General features: G+C 50.2%; 2 protein-coding genes across 9 annotated transcripts in view; both read right to left on the bottom strand.

The window, feature by feature from the left end:
• Positions 1 to 621: 621 nt before the first annotated feature.
• ZFP36L2 (ZFP36 like 2 zinc finger CCCH-type) lies at positions 622 to 4,900 on the bottom strand. The gene is made up of 2 exons (XM_022573960.2): positions 4,549 to 4,900; positions 622 to 4,013 (listed from the first exon to the last, which is right to left on the bottom strand). Exons 1-2 carry the CDS (start codon positions 4,597 to 4,599, stop codon positions 2,583 to 2,585), a joined length of 1,482 nt encoding a protein of 493 aa, XP_022429668.1. The 5' UTR covers positions 4,600 to 4,900; the 3' UTR covers positions 622 to 2,582.
• Positions 4,901 to 5,987: 1,087 nt separating this feature from the next.
• Positions 5,988 to 23,871, bottom strand: part of THADA (THADA armadillo repeat containing) — a 312,971-nt gene continuing 295,087 nt past the window's right edge. For 2 of the 8 annotated variants that reach the window (XM_089923221.1, XM_089923223.1), the window contains exons 10-11: positions 10,490 to 10,659; positions 5,988 to 9,437 (exon numbers count right to left, since the gene is read on the bottom strand). In XM_089923221.1, the coding sequence (XP_089779347.1) occupies positions 9,045 to 9,437; positions 10,490 to 10,659 (563 nt within the window). In that variant the 3' untranslated portion in view covers positions 5,988 to 9,044. Of the gene's footprint in view, positions 9,438 to 10,489; positions 10,660 to 21,463; positions 22,465 to 23,871 lie in introns of those variants that run through there. The other 6 variants (XM_022573955.3, XM_022573954.3, XM_022573952.2 and 3 more) reach the window with 4 other exon arrangements.

Here is a 23,871-nt window from a genome sequence, read left to right as displayed (position 1 = left end):
GCATAAATAACGTGCGTGCTCACTCCCAGAGGAAGCCGTCCACATAAACATTACCCTGATGTAAGTTTAACCTGTTTCATCTTCCTTCTCTTTCTGTCCTCTGTGGACAAGGACACAACCAGGATTTCCAAAGTCCAGGCCAAACCCTGGTTCTCCGGCCCAGGAAAGGCTGGGCCTAAGCCCCCATCCCCAGTTCAGCCAAGGGCTGGCAAGACCCTCCTCACCCAAGCAGTTTGGTTCCTTGTGCGTCCCAGTGGAAAAAAAAAAAATCAGACCTTCAGCTGCCACTGCAGACACGTGATCTGCTTGGTGACTCACAGGCAGGCCCCACGCCTCAGGCCTCCCAACCAGGCCCAGCCACCAGTCAGCCAACACGGGGATGCATCTTATTACCAAAGAGAACAGCTAACTAATGCCCTTGACGGTCCAAATTACTTTCTTTCAGCTAAAAGAACTTGTACATAAAATATATAGGGGGACAGGCTCTTCTGAACTCTGGCTCTGCCAGCTCTCTAAACCCTAGCCCCCAATCTCTCTAAGACCTGGGTAATGCCTGACAGTGGTGAGAAGGTACAAACCTAGATACTCCCATTTAAAAAAGGAAGCTATCTTACACATCAATACCTTCTTTTCCCAAAAGTTTTATTGGGGGAAAACTACAAAACATTTACAGTACAATGTTTACAGTCACAATTTGTAGTGAACTGATTCCCCAAATATATTACAACTCAAGTTGACTTAACCTTGTTACATTCAAATACCTACTTCTGTCAAAGTAGTCCAGAATACATACATACATAGTGCTCCAACTGTACCTACGTACAAACAAACTACATCTACTGCTCATTCATCCGCTGTCCAGGAAAGCATTCCTGCCTTTCCACACGGAAAAAAAAAAAAAAGTACAAGTTTTGGAATTTTCTGTAATTAAACAAGGCATATTCATGTACTACATACCATTTTAGCACTAAGAGGTGGCCTCTTCACTTTATAGTTATATAAAAAAAAGTGGTAAAAATCTTTTCCTTTTGTGCAGTTGAACCCATCCTACATTCAAATTCTCTCAAGCACTAATAGGCAAAATACTTATTTGGTTGAGGAAGATTTAAGGCAAGTTCTGGCCCTTCCAAAGGCACTGTGAGATTACCCTCCCCCCCCATTATTGCTACATGTCTTTATATGCAGAGTATGTCACAGTAGAACTGGTGGAATAGGCAAACAAAAACCATTTTCTGCTGATTTATAAAGATGGAATGAGAAAAGCATGCCACATGTAAGCCTGATTGCAAAGTATGTGGTCACTTTTTTTCTTTTAAAGTTGGATGGGCTACAACCATTATACATTCTAAGAAAAACTCATAAGATATTCCTCAAACTACTTCCACAGCATCAAGATAAGATTTCCGTAAAGAAACCATGCAATCTTTCAAAATTTACGTAAACAAGGAAAGAAATTAATGAAATAAATATTACATACAATCTCTTAAATTAAGATTTTGTTTTACTCATTTACAATAAAATAACCAAGTGAAGTTACAAAAGGCATATATTACTGTGAAAAGAACATACACTCCACATTTTGCCGATTAATAATGGCAATCATAATTTAACATAATAAAAGAATATATATCTATTGCTTTTCATCATACTTGATAAATACAGTATGAACAAAATTTTCAATGTATACTTTTCACAAGATAATAAATAAGTTAAATAGTTTTTTCATATTGAGTTGTGGTGCAGTGGTGCGAATCAACTCAAAACAGCTAAAAATTCAGCAGTTATTCCCCAACAATTACAAACTAAGCTCTGCCCAAGGCTTCCAGAAAGAGCAGACAAAACGGTTCTAACTTAAACATCCACTAAGTGGTGGCAATGAAACCAGGAACCAGTATGAAACTTTGGAATGCAAGGTTTTTTTTTTTCCAGACATATATAACTTTGTTAAAAAACAAAAAACACCTATGGAGCTGAGGTCTACTATCAAGGCATATTCTTGGCAGAATATTGGATTCTAAAAGCTTATAGGTTTAGCAAGGTGTTGGTTGGCTTGTTTGTTTACACTGGTCTGAGACAATTAGGAACCTCTCTCAAGATAAGAGTCCCCACATCTGGACTGTAACTAATGCTTTGCAAGTGAAGATATGGAATGGTGGTTGGTAGCTGCTGGTGCCGGGTTGATTTTTCCTAAAGTCCCAAACTCATCGGAGACCCAAAAAAGTTTGTGTTTGGTTTTTGTTCTATTCGCATCACAACTGCTCTGTTGTGAATATTTTGTTCAATACAAAAAGTTCGTAGGCTTTTTTTCGCTCAACAAGAATGAAACTTCGTAATAATAAAAATAATAATAAAAAACAAAACAAAACAAAACAAGAGGAAACCGAAAGGGGAGGGTGGGGGCCCCTCCCGGCACACAAGTTCGAGTCCAAGTGCTCGGTGCGGCCTGCAGTCTGCTTGTGGCCGAGGTCAGCCCCCCACACTCCCGAGCCTCCCTGCCCCTAGCAGGGGCGCGACTGCAGGGGCCCCCTCCAACACCCCCAGAACGACCTTCCCTTCCTCCTCCTCACTAGCGCCCTCTTGCCTCAGTCGTCGGAGATGGAGAGGCGGCTGAAGATTGGCAGGCGGCGGCCGGGGTCGAGGCTGGGGGACTCAGAGCCGCTGAGGCTGCCCGAGCTCAGGGAGCCGCTCAAGTAGCTGTCGCGGTCAGACAGTGAGTCCGGGGGACTAGGGGGCGCGTCGAACACGGGCGACTCGGACAGGCGGCGTGGCAGCTGGAAGCTGAAGGGCGGCGAGGGCGGCGCGGCGGCGCTGGCAGGGAGGGGCGCGCTGGGCGGCGCCGGCGGCTGCGCGGGGGGCACTAGGCCCTGCTGCTGCTGCTGCTGGCTGCGATAGTAGGCGGCGGCGGCCACGGCGGCGAAGTTGTGGGTCTGGATGGCGAGAGGTGTGATGAGGCTGCTCAGCTCCGGGCCGAAGGCGAAGGCGTTGTTGGCGCACGAGGCCGAAGAGCAGGTGGCGCAGGGCGCGCCCGGCGCGAGCAGGTCCTCGGCGCCCCCGGTGCCGTACAGCAGCGCGGCCGCGGCCGCTGCCGCCGCAGAGGCACAGCACGTCGGGGCGCCCGAGGGCGTGGAGGCAGCCGAGGCCGAGGAGCAAGACGAAGCGGACGAGGAGCAAGACGAAGCCGAGGAGCAGGAGGGTGGCGGCGGCGTGCGCGACGTGGGGCTGTCGAGCAGCAGGGGCGACTCCAGGCCCCCCGGGGGCTGGTGGTGGCCCGACGGGAAGCCCGAGAAGCTGAGGCTGTGGTGCAGCTTGGGCCGCGGCTCCCGCGGGAAGCCCAGGTGCAGCGCGTCGCGGGCGCTGAAGGTGCGCAGGTCCCCAGAGGCACCCCCCGACGGCGCGGGCCGCCGCTCATCGGCGTTGTGGATGAAGTGGCAGCGCGGCCCATAGGGGCAGAAGCCGATGGTGTGGAAGGTGCGGCACAGCTCCGTCTTGTACTTGGGGTGCCGCGTCAGGCTGCGCAGCTCGTGGAAGCCATGCGCGAACTGGCACTTTTCGCCGTACTTGCACGTGCCGCTCTCCTCGAAAGGCCGGCACAGCTCAGTTTTGTAGCGCGTTGAGTTGATCTGGGAGCCGCCTCCCCCCTTCTGCTGCTGCTGCAGGTGGAGGAGGTGCTGGCTGCGCTCGCCGTTGTCGCTGAACGAGCGGTCCCGGAATTTGTTCTCCTTGTTCAGCAGGGCCGTGCCGCCGCCCCCCGACGGCTCCTTGAGGGTGCCGTAGGAGGCCGGCCCGCCCGCCGCCGCGCTGCCGCAGCTGCTGCCGTTAGCTGCGCCCGGGAACTTGGGCGAGCAGCTGCCGGGGCTAGGCGCAGGGTGGGCGAGCGCGTGCAGGTTGCTGGCTGAGTGCCGACGGAGGAAGCCCGGCGTGAAGCCCGAGCTGGGGGCGGCGGCCACGGGTGTCCCCACCGCCTTCTTGTCCAGCATGTTGTTCAGATTGAGGTTGGCCAGGGACTTCTCCGTCTGCCAAAAAGGAGGGTAGCGGGGAAGGGATGAAAAGTGGGAAAAGGAAGAGGAGAGGGATGCGTTGGGGTGAGCTGCAGAAGAACCACTTCCAGCCCTCCAATTCTTTTTCTTTTTTTTTTCGGATCTCGACTCGGCCCCCAACCTCCACCCTTACACGCGCACAAAAATCAAGTTTGCGTTGGGAGGAGCCGGACTCCCCACCCTAGGCCGCGCTGGGTTGCGACATGTGATCCTCAGTCGTGGGCCGCCGGCGTGGGCGGCGCAAACCCCGTCCGGGAAGCCCCGGGCAAGCGTGGCTGTGGTCGGCTGCGGAGAAACTAAACAGCTACAGCGACTCCCTCCTGCCCTTCCTCCCCGCTGCTTCTCCCCGTCCACAAGGTTCGAGCACACATTGCAAACTCCGGCATTTTTCCCAAACCCAAAAAGTCAAGGAGGGAAGAGGACCCCCAAAGCCGAGGACAGAAGGCCAAGCCTGAAAACTCCAAGGGCTTCCTCCTTGCCCGTCCTCTTCCCTCCCTGCTCCTGCGCGTACCTTGCACAAGAAGTCGATATCGTAGAAGGCGGACAGAAGTGTGGTCGACATGTTTCTGGATCCTGTAATGGTCGGAGCTGCAGGCTGGGAGGTCCGGAGGAGCCCTCGGGGCGGCGCGGCCGGGCTTGAGCCACGACGAATAACGGGCGAGGGGCGGGGGAGGGACCGAAAGTTTGCGGGGGGCCAGAAAAGAGGGAGCGGGGGCAGCAGCTTGAACTGGTTTGAGGGTGCCCGGGAGTGCAGAGTGGGGGGAGAGGAGAGTGAAGCTAGAGCGCTCCTCCGCGCCCCGGGGTGCCCGGCCCGCCCCCCCCGCGCGGAGCCGACTGCAGCTCGCGGACTGTTGGAACTCAGCCGCCTGAGAGCGCGCGCCTTATATAGAGCCCCGGAGCGCGGCAGCGGCGGGGCGGGCCTGCCGCGGGGAGGGGACAGAAGGCTGACCCCGCCGGGGTCTCCAGGCAACGCCGCCCGCCGGCTTGCGGACGTCAGGCGCCTTCCTGGCCTCCCATTGGCCGCCGCCAATTTTTTCCTCTGGGGGAGGGGGCGGAGAGGCCTCGGGGCGGGGCTGGCCGGTGGGGCGCCCGGGGCGGCGTGGAGGGCTCGGCCCAGATGGGTGCTGCTGGGTGGCGGCGGGAAGGTACGGCTCCACTCCTTTGGGGCTGTACTGTTGGAAATCCCCAGCACATTTAACGTGGCCGGGTTTCTGCAGCCCTGGACGTGTCTTTCCCCGCCCGGTCCTGCTAGGCGAAATTGCGGAGCTTTTATCTCCCACCCTCGGTTTTATACTGGGCGCGGGAATTGCAAAATGCAAGAATATTGCAACCGTCCGCGCGGCCCGGCTGTTTTTGCTAAGGAAGCTCCGGCCGGGGGGCGGGGACTCTGGGCCCGAGTCTGACCGGTAGTGGCTCCATCCCGACTGCACGTGGAGACGTGGTGGGGGTGGGGGCCGGAGCGGCCACGCGGGCGGCTGCCAGGGCAGGCAGTCTCGCCCGGAGGAGCCTGGGCCGGTTCCTCCGCCCCTCTTCCCGCCCAGCCTGCAGTAAACAGGGCTTGAGCGCCGAGCCCTGCCGGGCAGGGCTGAGTGTCTGAGGACAAGGCGCTGGCTTTGCTAATCACATCACAAGACCTTGAGCCAGGGCCAAAGGCGCGGAGTGGCGCGGGGCGTCCCGGGCGGGGGAGCCGGCTGGGAGGACGGGAGGAAAGGCCAGGAGAGCCGCGCAGGCATGGAGGCACTTCCCAAGGCCTCGTCCGTCTGCTGGTCTGTCCGGCTTTCCCCTGCCCTCCTGGGGGTTGTGGTACAGCTGCCAGCCGAGGCTCCTGCCCGCCCGCCGCAGCCTTGGCCTGGCGCGCCCTCCTAGCCCCTTAACTCCCGGGCCGTTGAGGGCGCCGCGCCCCGCCTTAACTCGTTGTGGGCTGCGGGCTCCGGCTGAGGCCGACCCGCAGCCAGGCTGGGCTAGGCACCGAGGATGCGCCTGGTGGGCTCGCCCCCGTTTCCTTCTCTTGCCAGCCCCACACCCCAAAAGCCCGCGTTGGGAAATGCTCTTTGCCAACGGCGCCCTCCGGGTACGGGGCAGACACCCGCCCCTAGCGCCCAGTGCAGCTAAGGCCACTGTCAGCCCCACTGGGGCAGATCTGGAGTCCGGTCCAGGACACTTCTCACTCCGCGTCTACGGATATGCTGCCAAAAAAGCTGGAGCGGGGCCCATGATTTCGCACACCTGGCAGCCTAGGCTGTAATTGGGCCTAAGTTGGAAGGTCCAGTACCCGCCAGGGAAAGAAGCTCCCGAGACCCACGCCCCCTTGCCCAGTTGATCTTGTTTCTGGCTGTTTCCTTGTGCTTACTTCCATTCGGCGGCGCTCATTCCCTCTCTCAAGTTACCCTGGGAGGGAATGAGCCGGGCCTGTCGCTCAGGAAACCTACTCTTTAGAGTTCAGCTTGCACGCAGAGCCCATTGCTGCACTCCTCACCCACCCAGAGAGCTAGAGTCAGCATAGGGCTGCAAGGACTTCAGGATCAGAAACATAGGGCTGGAGTTCAGGCCCTGTCCCTTATAAGCCATGTGATTTCAGGCAAATCACAAAATCACTTTGGCACCTGGGTTTCTTTGTAAAACTAAGATAATTCCTGCTTTACTCATCTCTCACCTTTGTCAAGGTGCAAATGAGTTATCTGTTAAGGTTTTTAAAAGATAAGTCTACTCCATCTTATTTATTAAAACAAATTGACAAAGCATAAAAATGGAGAAAGCCAGGCCTCTGGAGTATGGCCAGATGGGTGGAGGTCTACAGAATCGTGAATGCAGAGCTGAGGGGTCACCAAATCTTGGACCCTCGAGTTTGGAGCCAAGGGCAGTGACCTCAGAAGAAGTGACTGCTTCACTTTTGCCACCCGGCCTATACTGGCCCCTAGACAAGGCTGGGCAACCATGGCTGACACTTACAGCCTAGAATACCCAAGAACCCTGATGCTGTTTCGTTCTTTGTTGAAATGAACCACAGCACAAGAGTCTGAGGATGGCCCTGACAGTGGGGTATTATGAGTTTCCCATGGGAATGCATCAGGAAAGTGTGAAACAGCAATTTCCCTCACCAGTGCTATTGGAGGTCAGTGACAAGATTTCAGATACAAAAACCAGTGGAAACATCTGTCTCTCCTGTGCTCTCAGGCTGGCTACAACCAGCCAAGATCAAAATCTGGGGTAATTCTCAACAGCTATGAGAACACCCACTTTGCAGGCTTGGTAGAAGGACTTTGGAGCTAACATGTAAACATGCTATGGTACATGCTTTGGTACAGAGTACCTGCTGGTAGAAAATATTTTTATTATTATGTAACTGCTTTTATTTCATTTTAAATGGAGAAAAAAGGAATGCTGGCCTTTTCCAGTGAGCTGGGCTTTGCTGGAGCCGGTTTCATAATTACTCTACCATGGTTATCACCACATTGTGCCAATTCCCTGACTTCTCACCAGCCACGTCTTCTCAGAACAAAAAGAAATGTTCAGTTGGCAACTTTCCATCAAGTGTGGGCTACACAGATGCCTAACCAGGTTATTAATTCAGGATCACAGAAAACACATTTCGAGCTGAGTAGTGCAAAACCACCAGGGAATTTCCTGTCTCTTTAGGGCAAAACTTTGGACACTAAGTTAACTTCTTTCCTTGCTTCTTCCTACACAGACCTTTCTCTATTCTTCTAGTAGGCTCTATTTTTTAGTGTTAGGTGGTTTTCTTTCAAAGAGAAACAAATTATATTTGAAATATAAGTCTTTCTGTAGTAGGAAATGATCATATCAAACCCTCTCCTGTCTAAACTGCCCCTCCAGACCCTCAAACATCAATAAAATAATTCTGATTGCTCACCTGAGAAGTATTTAAATGTATTTACAGACCCTAAGAAGCTGGGCCAAGTGTACATAGCATTACTGAAATGGTTCTTTCAGATAACTAGGATGAAAAATGAATGTGGATGAGGCTATGACCCATCCAAGCTATGAATTTCAAGGTAACTGTCTTTGGGTAACACTTAACTCTGAAATTATAAATTAAAACTGGTAAACCAGTGGAAAACAAAACTAGCAGCAAAACGTATGCAAGGGCGACACCTGCTGGGTGTCTGAGAAAGAGGGGAGGGCTGGACTTAGAAAAGCAGAAAACCCTTAAGGTTTCCAGGTTAAATCACTGAAATGGATAGAAGTTTTCTGGCATCTTAAATAAGAATCTTCTTGTTACTGCCACCAAGAAAATGACAGTAAACAGTGTAGGCATCAAATAAGTCATTTATTCTGACTCTCCTTTCCCCAGGTTCCTTCTAACAGCCAAGAGTCTATGATTTCACTGGGTGGTGAATCTGTTTTCCTAACAATAGCACAGATACTTTTTATGGTGGGGAGAGGGGGGTAGGAGCTCTTAATGGCTCTTTTAATAATTAGGATGGCATGTGTAGGTCACTGAAGGCTTAAACATGCAGACAGTAAAAACAAAATTATTTGTATGAAGTCGATCCTTAATTCTCCCAGGATTCAACATTTGGAACATATTTCTGCCTTTGCTAAAATCGAATAAAATTTGGAATTCTGACCAAGTGGGCTGTTTGCCAACTAATCCAGCTCCCACAACTAGCCAGAAAAGGGAGGGAAAATCATGTGTTAAAACCCAACTCTGTGTAGTCAATTCAGAGAAAAATGTATGCCGGCTCTGGTTGGACACTGGAGGTCCTGGGGGATGAAAAAGGCTAATTCAGGCCTGCAGGTGGCCTGCACCTGGGAACAGAGTCAATATTCAACGTGGTAGCCTCACGTCCTACAGTAGCTGCAATAAACGAGGCTGCCTTGAATGACTGAACTGAAGAAAAAGTCCTCTGTAGGACAGAAGGCTAGACTCACAGAAGTGGGGGAGTTGTGAAGGGGAGAAGACGCTTAAGTTTCTGTTCAACATTTTCCTGCAGGTTGACTGGGGGAACAATCCACCCTACCCCCAACCCCACAAGTCTTCTTTCTTCAACAAGCCGTTTCTGTTCTTGGAAGAGTTAACTGATTCACTGCTGCAGGAGAGTCCAAAGCCCTGAGAACTGGGGTGTCTTCCCCTTCCTTTCCTTCCAGAAACGCCAGTAACCTCAGGCAAGCCAAAGCCCTTTCCTCCCGAATGCGCAGTCTTGTGAACTCCACCGTCTTCAAAAACTCAGCAGTTGGTGGCAGCTCTCTGAAGAGCTGGGAAAGGAGGTGGCATTGCTCTGACGCTGTCCTCTGAAGATGACAGAGCCTCTCGGGGCTGAGGGGACGCCAGCTGGACTTGGAGAGGAGGCGGAAGAGGTGCTTGTAGAGGTATTTCATGAAGATCAGGGTCTCAGCCCAAAAGTTGACTTCTGTTTTTTCAAACAGGTAGTCTTCCACCTAAGTCCGATGAAAAAGCCAAAAGTCAACCTTACAGGGGATGCTGACTGGCCCCAGTCCAGAGCAGAGTCCTGGCAGATGCAGAAGCAGTGTGTCCCCTCCCCACCTGACAGAGGGCTCACTCTCGCCTGTCAACACCCCTGTACACACAGCACTTGCACCCTTGAAGGTCACCTTCTATCTTCACTCGTACTTCTCCACTGGAGAGAAATTTTTTTCCCCCAGACTTAACATGACCTTTGATAAAGATGTGTTTGTGGTTCTCAGCCAAGATATTTTGGGGGCTTGGTGCTGAAAAGGGGACCTCAACACAGGAGGGGGCCCTAGACCTGAAGGTGCATCTAGAAATCAGAGAGGAGGGAGGAAGGGAGATCTGAGCAGCAAAGAGCAAAGAATTGACAAACATGAGACACCAGTCTCTCAGTATGAAACCAAATTTCTATAATGCTGGGGATTTTCAAGGTCATTTTATCACAGACACTTTATCTTGTCTCCTAATTTCCCATAAACAGGCTGCTTTTTGAACTCTTGGCCTGCCGGGGATGCCAAGAAGGCCAGCTGAGTCAGACAATGGCAGAGAGGAATTTCAGTTCTCAAGACGCTTTTACTGCTTATCTGGGTCCTCAGTTTCCCTATCTGTTGACTGACCCCCACCTGGAGGGGCTCATAGTTTTCTTCAAGCAGCAGAGACCCTGGAAGGACCCTGATTCTCTGGAAATGTTTCACCTTCAAACCTAACCATGGGGAGCCCGTGGTCACTCCAATGTTGACGAATAAGCATCCTCCATAGTTAAACTCTCAACTTCCAAGGGGCCTCTTAAAAGGGGCTTACCGTTGGAACTCCACAGGCCAGCACGAGAGCTGCCCCAGCAGCACCCGCGGGCTGCTGGGGCCATTTGGAGACTCCCTAATTGCTTGCCGCTCTGTAATCTGAGCACCCAGAAGCATGCTTTCAGCAGGCACATCAGGCCCATGTAAGCCTGGAAGTGCTGCACCCGGTGGGTGTAGGATCACTCCCACCCGCCTCCACTGCCCGGACACCCCAGGATTACCTGATGCACGCTCTCCACACAGGCCGTGAGGTCATCGCCCTCCCCCAACAGCCATCCTAGCAGGACTGGGAGTCCAGGGGCCAGCTGGTCCCACTGCTGGAGCAGGTCACACAGCACAGCCAGGGCCAGATCCAGTGCGATGGAGGCGTCCACCCGGCAGAAGGCAAATTCTGTGGAAATGAGAGAGGTGAACCATGAATGTGCTGCTCAGGGCCAACTGGGGAGGCTGTGCAGGACTCCAGGAACGTTAAAGGCTTCAGGTAAAATCACTGCCAGGGACTTCCCTGGTGGCACAGTGGTTAAGGATCTGCCTGCCAATGCAGCGGGCACGGGTTCGAGCCCTGGTCCAGAAAGATCCTACATGCCACGGAGCAACTAAGCCCGTGCGTGACAACTACTGAGCCTGTGCTCTAGAGCCTGCGAGCCACAACTACTGAGCCTGCGTGCTACAACTGCTGAAGCCCATGCACCTAGAGCCCGTGCTGAGCAACAAAGAGAAGCCACCACAGCCATTAATAAATAAATAAATAAATAAATAAATAAATGAAAATTAATTAATTAACTAAAAAAAACCCCCAAAGAATCTGCCTTACCAATGCATGGGATACGGGCTTGATCCCTGGTCCGGAAAGGTCCCACATGCCATGGAGCAACTAAGCTTGTGCGCCGCAACTACTGAGCCTGTGCTCTAGAGCCCGGGAGCCACAACTACTGAGCCTGTGCGCCACAACTACTGATGCCTGCACGCCCTAGAGCCCGCACGCTGCAACTACTGTGCCCACGCACCACAACTACTGGAGCCCGTGCACTCTAGGGCCTGCGTGCCACAACTTTCGAGCCCGCGTGCTGCAGCTACTGAAGCCCGCCCACCTAGAGTCCGTGCTCCGCAAGAAGAGAAGCCACTGCAATGAGAAGCCTGTGCACCACAACGAAGAGTAGCCACCGCTCGCCACAACTAGAGAAAGCCTGTGCACAGCAACGAAGACCCAACACAGCCAAAAAAAAAAAGGAAAATCACTGCTACTAGCCTGGCAGAGAAGCTGGTGGAATAGTGGGATACGCTCACTAAGAGTTATTAATCCATTCCTGAATCCTGCTGTCTGTGCAGCTAGAATGAGTCATAGGCCTGAATCCCACCATTTCCATGCCCCCCATCCCAGTGTGGACAGAAGCACAGCCCCACCTACAAGACTAGACATCTATCTCCCCTCAGCCCTTCTAACTGGAAGGATATCACAAAAGCTTCCCACCCAGCGTCTCCTCTGCAGGCCTGCCGACAACGCCTGAACTCCATTGCTTTGTCCCTTCCTCTGAACCAAATCCCACTGAGCACATAACACATTAACTCTCTAACATCTTAGAGCAGGGCATCAGCAAACTTTTTCTTAAAGGGCCAGAAGGTAAATATTTTAGACTTTGGGAGTCTTACGGTCTCTGACTGAAAGCAGCCATAGACAATATGTAAACAAATGGTTGTGGCTAGGTTCCAATAAAACTTTATTTATGTTACAATAAAATTTGACTTTCATGTAATTTTTGTTTTACAAAATAATATTCTTCTTTTGATTTTTTCCAACCATTTAAAAATGTAAAAGCCGTTGGTAGTTCACAGGCCGCACAGTGACAGGTGGGGGCTGGGATTAGCTCACATTCTGCGGCCCTCTGTTAGCGTGAAATCGTTTTTCAGAGACTCATTTTCTTAGCTGGCTGGAGGAAGGGCGCTAAAAGAGTCGAATGGGGTGCAGAAAGAGGAAGTGGGTGCCTTGGGGAAACCATTGCTTACTTCACCATTTTGCCTTAGACAGTCCTAAATATGGGTTTGAAGGGAGGCTCAGGGTGTTGACATTTCTGCTAACAACCCCGCGTCTCCCACCCCCAACCCGGAGGAGGCCTGAAACGTAGGACTGAAATCCCACGGCACAGACAATAAATCTCTATGGACGCATCCATACACCAATGCTTGTCTTTCAATGACACACTTCTACTGAGACCTCATCTTTCTCAAATCCACATCTCCACTCCAGCCCACAGACCTGTCCGTGACCATGTGGCCCCCAAAGAGACTTGCTCAGCACACAGGGAGAAGCCTCAGAGTCTGGAATGGAAAGCTGAGTTCCCCAGGGCGTTGAACCAGGCTTAGTGGACCTATTAGGTGCCATTCCCTAAGCAAGTCCTTCCTCTCCAGTCCTTCAGCATCCTTTGGGTTGGGTATTACCATCCCTACTTCACAGATGAGGAATCCAGGCACAGATACGTTAACTCACTTGCGTACAGTCAGAGAGCTTTAAGTGGCTATAAAGAAACCGGAATTGACAACAAGTTTCATGGTGCATGCAGAGCGCAGATTTGGAGGATTAGCACCAACATTCCAGAGATGTAGGTCTTCCTGGTGAGATAAACAGAGTTGGTGAACCTCCAGCAGGGCCAGCACTACACAGAGCCCGTGACTCACGGAAGCAGCCAAAGGATCAACGTTACTATCCTCAGAGCCTCAAATCAATCCCTCAGGACACCTGCCCCTTAGGCTCTGCAGCCTAGAATCAGGCTTCAAACTGGGAAACAGAAAAAGTTGGGGGGAGGCATGAAGGTACATTTTAGCTGTCGGTGTGAGCCATGTGTTGGTCCAGCCTTCACCTATAATACAATCTCTACTTTTATCTCTACTGACTCCCCTGTGTAGTTCTCAACTGGTTTAGAGTCTGTATGGGGAAGAGATACCATTAATCGGCATCTTTCAAACCTCAAAGAACTGAAAATACACATGAAGATCAGCATACAATTAAACACATAGCAGATGCTCAAAACATTCCAGTTTATGGCTCTAGAGATCATGAAATCTCTTCCTTTACCCCACTTGATTTGGTTTGAATACTAACACAGGGACTGCCACAAAGAAAGCAAGCAATAAGTTGATAATAACGAACACTTTCCTTCTATTTGAACTCTTATTGCTCCTACCACCAGGAGGGAGGTACCCTTATTTAACAAACAAGGAAGTTGTGCTCACAGAGGTTGGGTAACAGGTCCAAGTTTGCACAGTTAGCAGTGGTGGCACTGAGCTAGGTCTCCCTCAGTCATAGGCCAACTCCCCCTGCAGGGAAGCCATGGAGAAACACTCCCAGTAACCCATGGAGATGAATAAGTCAGACTCAGTTTTATCACTTTTATTCATGAAAAAGAGCTCCCAGCTAAGGGCCATATTTTGAAAAAAAGGGTCAAAGCTGTAAGTCCTCAGTATTGTGGCACCAGCAGCAGGTCAGCTTATCTTGAAATCTTCCAGAAAAACCTGCCCTCTGATTCACCCGTTTTCCCCCCACCCCTTCTTTTTGTCTCCTTAAGGCAAGGACTGAAAGCCCCATAGGGAAGAAAACAGTTTCATCCACCAGCAAAACCAGTGCCTGCAGCTCAGGCAACATTCCTGCTGGGTCCATGAAGAACACTTGGAGGTGACCAGAGATGCCACCAGGAAGGCCAGACTGATGCACCTGCCCCACCTGACACGACACACATCCTCCATCCTGCACCATTTTGCTGTGCATCATGCTTAGGAAGTGGCAGGAGAGTGACAGGAATGACGGAAGCACAAGAGGAGAGCTGGTGTGTTGGCTGGAAGTGAAATCTACTAGAATTATAACCATCCAAACACTGACCCTGCAAGGTGAGGAGAGATGGGGAAGGGACACTGGGTTGGGGGTGAGGGCAGGATTAGTTGGATTTAGACCTGCTTGAGGGGCCAGATGCACCTCACCAAGTTCCCTCTTTTTCTACCTTGCCCCGGATGAAGATAGCTCAGCCAGAACAGCCCAGATCTCTACTGGCCAAATGCCTTCTGAAGGGGAGGCTGAAGAGTAGGGGGAGGAATTTTTCACCTAACCACGCAGGCCAGCCAAGCTCTCACAGGCCTGCAGGTCCATCGAGGAAGCAAGAAAGCAAGTGACCAAGCAACAAGTGTGTCGGAAGAATCTGTTGTGTGTCCAGAACAGCCAAAACAATCTGGAAAAATACAACAAAACTAGAGGACTCATACTTCCCAATTTCAAAACTGGCATAAGGATAGACATAATATAAATCAATGGAATAGAACTGAGTGTCCAGAAATAAACTCTCACAATTACAGTCAATTGATTTTCGACAAGCGTGTTAAAACAACTGGCTGGGGGCTTCCCTGGTGGCGCGGTGGTTGGGAGTCCACCTGCCGATGCAGGGGACGCGGGATCCCACATGCTGCGGAGCGGCTGGGCCCGTGGGCCATGACCGCTGAGCCTGTGCTCTGCAGCAGGAGAGGCCACAGCGGCGAGAGGCCTGCGTACCGCAAAAAAAAAAAAAAAAAAAAAAAAAAAAGGACAAGAAAAAAAGTTAGACTTCATCAAAATTGAAAACTTTTGTACTTCAAAGGACATCATTAAGAATGCAAAAAAACTCACGGAATTGGAGAACATACAAGGGATTTGTATCTAAAATACATAAAAAACTCTTAAAACCCAATAATAAAAAGACAAATAACCCAGTTAAAACCTGTGCAAAGGGTCTGAATAGACATTTCTCCAGAAAAGATATACAAATGACCAATAAGCACATGAAAAGATACTTAGCATCATTAACCATCAGGGAAATACAAATCAAAACCACAATGAGAAACTACTTCATACCTACTAGCATAACTTTAACCAACAAGATAGATACTAAGTTTTTTTTTTATTATTGGAGTACAATTGCTTTACAATGTTGTGTTAGTTTCTGCTGTACAGTGAAGTGGATCAGCTATATATATACATATATCCCCTCCCCCTTGGACCTCCCTCCCTCCCCCATCCCACCCATCTAGGTCATCACAGAGCACCGAGCTGAGCTCCCTGTGCTATCCAGCAGCTTCCCACGAGCTATATCTACTTTACACATGGTAGTGTATTTATGTCAAACGTAATCTCCCAGTTCATCCCACTCTCCCCTTCCCTTCCGTGTCCACATGTCCGTTGTCTATGTCTGTGTTTCTATTCCTGCCCTGCAAATAGGTTCACCTGTGCCATTTTTCTAGATTCCACATATATGCGTTAATATATGATACTTGTTTTTCTCTTTCTGACTTACTTCGCTCTGTATGACAGACTCTAGATCCATCCACATCTCTACAAATGACCCAATTTCATTTCTTTTTATGGCTAATGTTCCACTATGTATATGTACCACATCTTCTTTAACCATTCATCTGTCGATGGACACTTAGGTTGCTTCCACGTCCTGGCTCTTGTAAACAGTGCTGCAGTGAACACTGTGGTACACGACTCTTTTTGAATTCTGGTTTTCTCAGGGTATATGCCCAGTAGTGGGATTGCTGGGTCATATGGTAGTTCTGTTTTTAGTTTTTTAAGGAACCTCCATACTGTTCTCCATAGTGGCTGTATCATTTACATTCCCATCAACAGTGCAAGAGGGTTCCCTTTTCTCTGCATCCTCTCCAGCATTTACTGTTTGTAGATTTTTTGATGATGGCCATCCTGATCAGTGTGAGGTGATACCTCATTGTAGTTTTGATTTGCATTTCTTGAATAATTAGTGATGCTAAGCATCTTTTCATGTGCCTCTTGGCCATCTGTACGTCTTCTTTGGTGAAATGTCTATTTAGGTTGTCTGCCCATTTTTTGATTTTTTTTTTTTTTTTTGATACTGAGCTGCATGAGCTGTTTGTATATTTTGGAGATTAATCCTTTGTTCGTTGCTTCATTTGCAAATATTTTCTCCCATTCTGTGGGTTGTCTTTTCGTCTTGTTTATCTGACCAATAAGTACGTGAAAAGATACTTAGCATCATTAACCATCAGGGAAAGACAAATCAAAACCACAATGAGAAACCACTTCATACCTACTAGTATAACTTTAATAAAAAAGATAGATACTAAGTTTTGGTGAAGACGTAAAGAAATTAAAACTCTCATATATTGCTGGTAGGAATGTACAATGGTGCAGCCACTTTGGAAAACAGTCTCAAAGTCTCTCCTGCTCTTAGGCATATAACTAAGAGAAGTAAAAAAACGTATGTCCACACAGAAATGTGTACCTGAATGTTAATAAGAGCATCATTCAGAAAAGCCAGTAAGTGGAAACAACCAAAACGTTCATGAACCAATGAATGCATAAATGAAATGTGGTACATCCATGCAATGGAATATTATTCAGCTATAAAAAGGAACGAAGTATTGATACATGCTACAACACAGATGAACCTTGAAAACAGGCTAAGTGAAAGAAGCCAGACACAGAAGACCACATACTGTATGATTCCACTCATACAAAATGTTCAGAACAGGCAAGTCATAGAGACAGAAGGTAGACTAGTGGTCGCCAGGGGTTGGAGAATAAGGAATGACTGCTGATAGATACAGCGTTTCTTTTTGAGTTGATGAAAATGTTCTTGAATCAGATAGTGGTGATGGTTGTACAACCTTATGAATATACTGAAATTTGTACATATGCACACTTTAATTTGATGTATTTTATGCTATATGCATTACATCTGGGCTGGGGGGCATGGAGAGTGTGGAAGGCTGAAAAATGGCCTCCCAAAAGATATCTATGTCAAGTCCCCGGACCCTGTGAATGTTACTTTACTTGGATAAAGGGTCTTTGGAGATGTGACTAAGTTGAGCCCGATACTGAGATGAGGAGATAATCTTGGATGATCTGGGTGGTCCCTAGATGCCATCACAGTTGTCCTAATAAGAGAGGGGCAGGGGGAGGTTTGACACTAGATGCACATAGGAAGACACACAGAGGAGAAGGTGATGTGAGGACAGAGGCAGAGGCTGGAGTGATGCAAGCACGGAAATGGTGACAGCCTCCAGAAGCTGGAAGAGGCAAGGGCCGGATTCTTCCCTAGAGCCTGCAGAGGGAGTGTGGCCCTGCTGACACCTTAATTTCAGACTTCTGGCCTCTAGAACTGTGAGACGATTTTTAACCACCAAGTTTGTGGTCATTTGTTACAGCAGCCACAGGAAACTAATACGGAGGAACCAAGGGTAGGTTGTGGGATTTCTTTTTGGAGTGACGAAAATATTCTAAAATTGTTTGTGCTGATGGTTGCATAAGTCTATGAGTATGATAAAAAACACTGAATCATACTCTTTAAATGGGTGACTTGTATGGTATGTGTATGGTATATCTCAGTAAAACTATTATGTTAAAAAAGAAACTCTGCTATGTGCCCAAGTTAGTTCCAGTTGCGGGGAGGAAGCCTGGCCACAGGGCCTGCCTGGAAAGGAGCCAAATGTCTAGAGCCCTCAAGCTTGCTTGTGGGGTCCAGGCCTCAGGTGCTGGAGGACTCTGCAGAGGTGAATGGTTGGGTCAGAAGGTGGAGAGGAGGCTCGAGAAGACTTCCGGGAGGAGCTGGGACTCTGCCTGGCCCTTTACCATATAGTCAGGAAACAGGTGCTGATGGTCTGCTCTGGGGCCGGTGCTGTGCTAAGTACTGTGGGAAAGCAAAGCAAGTGGCTGACATGTGCTGTCCTCAGGAAGCTGGTGGTCTAGATTGGAAGGTCAGGCTAACACTCAGGCAACAGTAAGGAATCAGGTGCTCCATGGAGTGGTCTGGATCCCAAGAGCTGCAGGAGTCAGGGGAGGGGAGACGTCAGTGCGGGGGAAAAATCGTCTCCTAGACTCTCCCCCACTGGCTACGTAGCTAAGGCAAGCCCCCTCTGGGAGCGCTTCAAGCGGGAAAGGGGTGCTGGCGCACACTCATGTCTGTGGGGGACAGTGCAAGGCAGACTGGATCAACACTCAGTCACTTGGAAGCCAGTTGGAAACCCAACAGATGAGCGTTTAGAACTGGTTAATCCTGTGCTTTCCATCCTTGAGAATGAATAACTCGCTTGGATTGCAGTGGAGGGCAGCAGACAAGAGGCTGCAGGGCTGCTGCCGCGTAGACTTCCTCTTGCTACTGCTCCGGCCACATCAGGGCTCTCTTGCCAAGGCGGACCCTGGGGATCAGAAACTCCTACTTGCTCCCCTGCGGTCTTCTTCCCCACCTCCATGAAGAGGCCCACCTTGGGGCTGGGAGCTGAAGTGCAGGCTTCACGCAGTGTGCTGGCTCCACTCAAAGTCCCAGCCTGTGTCCCCTAAGAGAAGGGATCATTTCTAGGCAGGTAGACAAGCAAGTCACAGGCTTTGAGGTCATTTTCAACTGTACTGATTAAAACGAAAGTGCCGACATAGATTTCTTCTATGTTGCCAACCTTAGAAACCAATTCAGACCATGGATTAGAAACCTACCGTCTGATTCTAAAGTATCACGGGGGAGATGCCTTCTAGACCAAGGCCATTGGTCAAGCCTCCTTCCCAGTCCTTCCCAAGAGAGGTCAAGTCAGCCCAGGAAATGCTGAGCATTTGTGGGAAATCCCTCAACCCTGCCACCCAGCCAACTCTCTGCTCCCCCCACCCATTTACCCATCAATTCAAGCTTGTATCTCCCCACAAGTATTTATCGATCACCAGGTAGGGGGCTGGGAGGGAGGGGGACTGTGAGAAACATGAGGAGAATTCCAGGCCCTTCTCTCAGAGAGCAGACAGTTTAGTCAGAGGCAAGCTGACACCCATGAAGTGTTAGGAAATAGTCCAAGGTGGTGCATGACAGGGACTAATTATACCATTACTAGCAGTAATGAAAGGAGAAGAAAAAAAAAGTGGGGAGTGGGAGGAGGGCGAGCTTCACGGAGGGGAAACTCGGGCAGGCAGGGGCCAAGCATAGCTGGGATGAAAAGGAGGTGCAGGGAGACTAGACCTGCCTGTTGAAGAGGGGGTTTGGGGGAGCTGGAGGTGAAGATGGAGGGGCAGACGGCCTAGAGCAGGCTTGGGGGGTCAGGGCCGAGTGAGTACAACTGTGCTTTTTTTGTGAGTGAAAATATTTTAAGGTTTCACTAAGCTGTTTCCAGACAACTTCATCACTTCCAGTCTTCTCCACAGATTCCTTCACATCCCCCTCAGCAGGGCAAGAGCCTGTATTTTAACTAGTCATGAGAAACAAGTGTGGAACTGAAGCTTGGTTCAGCTGCTGACTCTGCCATTCAACTCTTGCAGGGTCTCCAGGCACCTCACTGCCTGACCCTCTGACCCTCTACCCCTGCTGACCCTCTACCCCTAGAGCCGAGGCTCTCCGCTCTCCAGGGACCTCGGAGCCAGGGCTCAGAGGTGGGATCTCCAGGCATTGCGGTCAGTGAGAGGATTTCCTAACCCATCAAAGGTCATCATCTCAGACTTACTTTACCATGAAACAGAGCTCCCAGATGACCCTGGCCTGAGACAGATGGCCCAGAGGAAGGTCTGCCCTAAGGGATGGAGAGAGGCGGCCCCTCCAGCAGCTCTGATGAGCCCAGCAGGAAGTCTGGGTCGGGGAACATGGGTATTCGCGGTTAGTCTCTGTTCTTTAGCTGAATGTTTTGAAAATTTCATCAAAGAAGATGCGAATGTGCCAGTCGGTGCTCCCAAGGGCAGCCCAGCAGGCACTGAGACCACTGCCCACGCACTCACGGATCTACGCCGTGCCCTGGATGAGTCAGCCCCTCCCCTCACTCCCTCTTGGCCATGGTACAAAGTCTGGCTGGGAACTCAGACTTCAGCTGGCCCAGGTGGACCCCTCTTCCTCCTCCTACTTCTGTTTCTTCTTTTTGTTTTTTAAGCCCTGAAAACCACTGTATAAAAGACCGTACACGTAGGACTTCCCTGGTGGCGCAGTGGTTAAGAATCTGCCTGCCAATGCAGTGGACACGGGTTCAAGCTCTGGTCCGGGAAGATCCCACATGGTGTGGAGCAACTAAGCCCCGTGCACCACAACTACCGAGCCTGCGCTTTAGAGCCCCGTGAGCCACAACTACTGAACCTGCGTGCCACAACTACTGAAGCCCACACACCTGGAGCCCGTGCTTCACAACAAAGAGAAGCCACCTCAATGAGAATCTCATGCACTGCAACGAAGAGTAGCCCCTGCTCGCCACAACTAGAGAAAGCCCACACGCAGCAACGAAGATCCAACACAGGCAAAAATAAATAAATAAACTTATTAACAAAACCCAAAAAGACCGTACACATAGAGGCAACCAAACACACACCGGGGCTCCAGGGTTCCCAGGCCCCACGGGACCCAGTGGAAGTACCAGGCAGCAGTGCAAATGGACTGCTGGGTCCTCACACAAGTTTGGTACAGCTCACATGGTTTTCTAAAAATCAGATTTCTCATAAAAATCCAAATGCCTAGCATCTTTGGAAAATTCAGAAAATTAGAACCTGATGTCTCTATGCCTGTGTTTTACTGCGACTTAACAGCTGCTTGGAGCAGAGCAGTGGCCACGCCCTGTAGGAGGCATCTGTGTGCCCTGTCTGGCCCTACTGCCTCCCACCTCACCCCTGCAGGCATGTGGGCTTGTGGCGCCTACACTAGGGTACCCAGGGGGGCAGCTGGCCTCCAGCCAGCCCCTTACCTGTACAGACGAGAACACTGAGACCCTCGAACAAAGCTCTCTCCTCACATCCCCCCACTGCTTGCTGGGCCTTCCCTGTCCCTCCACCTCTCACGGCTTTGATTTCCTCATCATTCCTTCTGGGTGATGGATCTTCTTCCTCATCTTGACTTAGCCAGGCCTACTCATCCCTCAGCACCCAACTCAAGTCCTGTGGTCCGGGTCTCTCCAGCCCACTGTGACCTGTCTCTGCTCGTACCTGTATTCAATGTGTTCACAGATGGTGAGGAAATGCATTCCATGGCTGAGCCCCATGTCCCTCCTTTTCCTGGGATCACCCATGAGATAGCAGTGGGCACAGAGCAGATACCATTCACTTGGCACTTGACTAGAGTCTTGTAGCAAGTGACTTAGGGCTTTGTTGAGTTTCCCCAATGGGAAAACCTCAAGATCGCCAAGAGTCTGGTCACACGTGGAGACAGGATTATTGTTGCCACTTTACATTCAAGGTTGTTGAGGTTTAGAGAACTTACTCTTTCAAGATGACGCAGGTTGTAAGCGGTAGGGCCAGACACAAACCCAGGTACAGGCTTGTCTGACTCCAGAGCCTGTATTCGGGACCATTCTGCTAAGCTACCTATAAATGTTGAATGAAAAGATGGATGGATGAATAAACTGATTATTTCCTGTTTGCTGCCCCCCACCTCCCACCCCCGGACCCATTCTTTGTCCTTCTCTATCCCGCTCAGTGCCCCAGGAATTTGATCTCCATGGATCAACCCAAGTTTCCTTGCCACCTGGCTTCTACCTAGATTCTTCTAATAGGGAGGGAACACTGAGATTTTGGAAGGCAGGAAGAGAGAGAAGTTGGGTGTTTCTTTCCTGTATCCTTTCCTGCAAGTTGCCAAGTTTCTGGCAGTGGCTGTAACCCCTAACTCAGCTCCCACTGGGTTCTGTAACCTCAGTCCCTCTGCTCTCAGCTGCAGGGTGCTAGGGGCAGTGGTAGTTTCCTACCGCTGCTGGTCTCTAAGTGCCTCCCTTCACCTGGCAGTTCTCAACCTCGACATGTTACCCCCAGGGGACATCTGCCAATATCTGGAGACATTTTTGGTTGTCACAATTCAGAGGAGGTGGTGCTACTGGCATTGGTGGGTAGAGGCCGGGGATGCTGCTAACCATCCTACAATGCCCAGGACAGTCCCTTCTCCAAAATGTTGACAGCGCAGAGGCTGAGAAACCCTGCTTTAACCCTACCCACAACCTTGCACAACTGCAAAGAGTCCCTTCAGTGAAGTCTCTTGAAGTAAACACATGGAGGGAGGGACGGAGCTCTTCACTGTTCATCAGGAACCAGAGGCCTGGGTCTCCATCTGGGGCAGAGGAGGAGGCACCCCCTTTTTCTGGAAGGCAATCCCTAGCTTTACCCCCACCAGCTCTCTGGGCAGAGAGGTGACAACAGGTGGAAGGCAGCCATGTGAGATGAACAGCCTGCTACAGAGCCCTTTCTGTCCGGCAGTGGAAAAATTTTCCAGTTCTGGAGGGAAAGGATAAAAAGACCATCATTTGAAATTCTAAAAATACTTGGGGAAAAAAAAATCTTTCAAATATTAGTAATTTGCTTTTTCTTAATTTTCTAGCTACTTTCATATGGAACAAATGATCTGGGTTCCCAAAAGTTCCTGTAGACCCAGCTCCCAAAGACTGAGATCCCCACAGGTATAGTCATGTGCCTGATGAAAACATTTTTCCTGGTGACCTATCATGAAACCAGAGATACTGCAGCAAATCCTTAGTTTTCATTCTAAAGAAAAGATATATTAAAAAAAAAAAACCTTTATTTTTAAGGTTAAAAAAACTATAATTTAAAAAATGTGGGCACACCTCAAATCACTGGGTAAATATATATACGTATATTTCCCCTCCCTCCCGGTTTTAAAAATGGATACAGCCTACACGAATGAAAACAAGTCAGCATTTCCTAAGAGTTAAAAAGTGTGCACTTCTTATTCAGTAGGGCCATACTTCACCAAAAAGGGGTTGGTAAATTAAATTACAGCTGGTTAATAGTTCACTTGGCTCAAAGCTTATAAAAATACTTGCATTTGTTCACTTCTAACCACACCAAAGAATAAGAAATGAATTCAAACAAATATCACCCTCAGGCAACAACACTGTGGAAAAGACCTGGTTCTCCTAGAGGCTTGCAATCTGAGGAGGAGGGAGTGGCACCCACCAGCTCTCCACCTTTCCAAGGGACTGCAGTTTTGTGTGCAACACTCTGTCCCATTTCTTGTGGTGACCTCCCAAGGTCAGCGGGGAAGAGTAAGGCACACGTGGACTTTGTCCGTGGCTGTTCCAGAGCAGGATAACCAAGGCGTGCCCCTGGGGCCCTGGTGTGTGAAGAGGCCACAGGGTGACGGATGAGCTGGATCCAGACCAGAGATGCTCTGGATGATAACGTTGGGATTCCTCTGTTCAGTGAGGATAAATCACGCCAGCCCTCCCTTCCTGCGCGGGGTGCTAAGGCAGCCTCTTGTCCCCAGATGAGCTGGGCCCTCTCCAGCACTTCCCTTGCACTTGGCCTGCTCCTTGGTGATTTCACTCTGTTGAGCTTCCCAAAGCGGGCAATCACCTCCACCTCTTCGTGGAAACTGAGCGCCTTGTGCACTTTATTCCTCTCTACATGGTCACTCACCCCAAAGTGCTCCTCCTGGAAGGGGCAATCTGACCCCTCTCCCCCTGCCCCTGCCCAGTGAGCCAGTGAGGGCAGGCAGGAGAGCCTTTGATGGAGATGGGGTACAATGAGGATGCCTATAGATTGGGAAGCCCTCTTGGGGGCGGGGGGAAGCTGGGCAACCTGAGATCGCTTCCTCCATCAGCCTCTTCTTCCTCTGCCTGGGCAGAGTTCAGCAGCTCTGCAGGCACATTCCATGTTCCTTAT

Source organism: Delphinapterus leucas, chromosome 13, assembly GCF_059928025.1.
Source record: "Delphinapterus leucas isolate spDelLeu-1000000601 "Yukka" chromosome 13, BTC_Dleu_Yukka2, whole genome shotgun sequence".
NCBI classification, from domain to species: Eukaryota; Metazoa; Chordata; class Mammalia; order Artiodactyla; family Monodontidae; genus Delphinapterus; species Delphinapterus leucas.
Note: the sequence above shows the minus strand (reverse complement) of the source record. Positions and strands in the feature narration are given on the sequence as shown.